The sequence below is a fragment of the Octopus bimaculoides genome, chromosome 2 (genome assembly GCF_001194135.2).
Source record: "Octopus bimaculoides isolate UCB-OBI-ISO-001 chromosome 2, ASM119413v2, whole genome shotgun sequence".
Taxonomy (NCBI): Eukaryota; Metazoa; Mollusca; class Cephalopoda; order Octopoda; family Octopodidae; genus Octopus; species Octopus bimaculoides.
Window position 1 is genome coordinate 69604165 of NC_068982.1, and position 3085 is coordinate 69607249.

The following is a 3085-nucleotide window of genomic DNA, read 5'->3' on the forward strand; positions in this document are numbered from 1 at the left end:
CATTTTTTTTTTTTTTTTGTCAAGGGAGAAGGCTATGCCTGTATAGTAGCGTATCTGGTGGTGCAGACTGTCTGCCCTAGCTGTATAGGCTGGGAGTGCTGGGGCGTAACCGCACAGGCTGCGGAGTAGACAATAGCTGGATTTGAATTTAGAATGTGGGAGAAATATCATGATACATCTGGTCCGACATTCTTACAGTTCTGCTAATCCACCAGCTTTGATTAGTACCTATTTATTGACCCCTCTCCTCTCCTCAAAGCATGAAAAGCAAAGTTGACCTTGGCAAGGCAGCAAGCAGTCTTTGCACTCTAATGAACATTTGCCAATTTATTTAAACCTTCTAGCTGCATCTAAAATGTTTTCTTTACAGGTACTTATTTGTCTATTGACTTCATACTCTATCTGTGACAAATGTTCCTAAGATAAGGACATTTGCCTTGATACAATGTTAAAGCATTTTTGTTTTTTGTTTTTCTAATCTGATAGAAACTAGGTGCAGGCATGGAAGTGTTGATAAGTAGCTTGCTTTCCTACCATGTGGTCTCGTGTCAATTCCACTGTGTGGCACATTAGGCAAGTGTCTGCTATTATAGCTTCAGGCTAATCAAAGCCTGGTGCAGTGGTTCCCAAACCATGCGCCATGGTGCACTGCAAGATATAATTAGGTGCACCTCAAAAAAGTAAGATTATATTTCAAAATATGAAAAATACAAACCGAAATTCACAAGAAAGTTCATATATTAATGTCAAAGTGGCAAAAAAACTGAATACTAAGTTCTAAACTAAGAACGAGAGGTGATGTGTCATTCAATTCATTTAGGCTAATTATGGTATGACTGTGTTATTTAATTTTTAATCTGAAATTTCCTAGGGATAAGAACTAAATTAGAATCAATCCATCCTTGAAAATGATGTCTTGTGAACATATTGAGTGCACGACTGTTTCAATTTATTTCGGTTGTAGCCTCAGCAGTTTTCATCTCAATAATGAATGTGAAAATAAACTATTGGACTAAAGTATACGATGTTGAACTAAATCTTTTTAATATGTCTTTACGTATTGTAGCTGTATTTCAATTTTTTCATTCATATAGTGGTGAGAATTTTCATCTTTTCAATTAATTTTGAAAGACTTCTCAAAGAGTCCGATAATATGACTTGCTGCCACTTTTCACAGCTCACTGGTCACTTGTCTCAGTTTGACTCTGTTGGTAATCTGTGCTCTTTGTGCGAGCCAATTCATATTAACAGACTAAATTACCCATAAAATGGAAAAGTTTGGTAAGAAGAACATAACCGTGTCGATTATGAATCTGAAAGTGAATGTTCGTCAAAAGCAATTAAGCATAGTGATAATAACACGAAAGCTTGACCCAATTGTAAATACTGCAATAGCTATTTAAAGTTTGGGTTTCATTGATCTAGCAACAAGGATCAACCTCTTCTGCTGTGTGTTGTTTGTGGTGAAAAGATGTCTAATGACAGCATGTTGCCCAGCAAGTTGAAACAACATTTTACAACCAAACACACATCTTCAATGTAAAGATTCGAATTCATTCCAAAGACTGCTAGAACAGCAATCTAAACAAAGAAACTATTTTGGAAAAAGGATGAATGCTTCTGAAAAGGTTCAAGTTGCATCTATTGAGATGGCCAAAATGATTGCACTACAAACTAAACTGCATACTTTAGCCGAGTTGATTATCTTACCCGCTTGTAGAAAGATGGTTAAAACCATATTAGGTGATGAAGCCGAGCAAGAAACAAGCAAGATTCCACTCTCAAATAATACAATCCAAAGGAGAATTATGGATTTATCTGCTGATATAGAGGAAAATGTACTGAACAAACTTCAGAACTCAGAATTTGCTCTACAGGTTGCCGAATCAACTGGTATTAGCAACAAAGCACAATTACTTACATTTATTCACTTTATTCATGGTAACTAAATCATAAATCCATTGTTTTGTTGTGAAGAAATGCCACTCATATTTTTGCCATTTATCTGCCTACCTCGAGAAATAGAGTTTATCCTGGAATTCATGGGGCACTATCTATGATGGGCTCTATTAAAGGTTTTGTATCTCTTGTACAACAGCAAAATCCTAATGTCATACATACTCATTGCTTCCTACATAGGGAGGTACTAGTTTCAAAAACAATACCTATTGAGTTAAAGCAAGTATTATACCAAGTTGTTGAAATGGTTAATTATATTAAAAGCAGGCCATTGAAGTGTTGCTTATTTGAACAAATATGTGTTGATATGGATTCTCAACACATGCACACAAATGTCAGATGGCTTTCAAAAGGTAAGGTGCTACATCACAGATATGAACTCCAGAAGGAATTGCATGCATTTTTCAAAGAAGAAAAATATGACTGCTTCTTGGAATATCTACAATGTTCATTTTGGGTTTCCAAACTGGAGTATTTAACAGAGATATTTGCACAACTTAATAGCGTCAATACAAGTATGCAAGGTAGAGATGAAAACATTTTCACTTTGACAGATAAGCTGGTTTCATTTTTAAAAAATGTAATTTGGAAAAATTGAGCTGAAGGTGGTAACTTTGAAATATTTCCCTTAATATGTAAAAGCTGCAAAAAAGAAATGATTCCTGTTGTATTTGAACATTCGACAAATCTGGAAGAAAACATAAACTTTTATTTTTCGTCATTGAACACAGAAAGAGTATGATCGGGTTTGAATCCCTTCATAAAGTGCCATCTAATATTGGTCTGAAAATATGAGAAGAGAAATTTACATCTATATACAGTAATCGTAGACTTAAAATCAAGTATGCTGAGTTACCTATTGATATATTTTGGAGAATACACCACAGTAACAAAAAAGGCTTTATCCGTTTTGATGCAGTTTTCCACATCATATTTATGTGAGTTGGGATTTTTAACCTTCAATAACATCAAATCCAAAAAAAGAGAGAAGCTCCATTGCATCAAAAAAGAAATGAGGGTTTGTCTTTCTCAAATATGTCCCAATATTGAAAACCTTTCTAAAAAACATCAAGCGCATGTTTCTCATTGATAACTTTGCTTCAAATATTGAATAAAGGGTAAGTAC

The 3085-nt window shown here is 34.7% G+C and overlaps 1 protein-coding gene across 1 annotated transcript; it reads left to right on the plus strand.

Annotated features, from left to right (window-relative positions):
• The first annotated feature begins 2059 nt into the window (after window positions 1-2059).
• LOC106869234 (zinc finger BED domain-containing protein 5-like) lies at window positions 2060-2557 on the plus strand. The gene has a single exon (XM_014914884.1). The coding sequence runs from the start codon at window positions 2060-2062 to the stop codon at window positions 2555-2557; it is 498 nt and encodes a 165-aa protein (XP_014770370.1).
• Window positions 2558-3085: the final 528 nt, after the last annotated feature.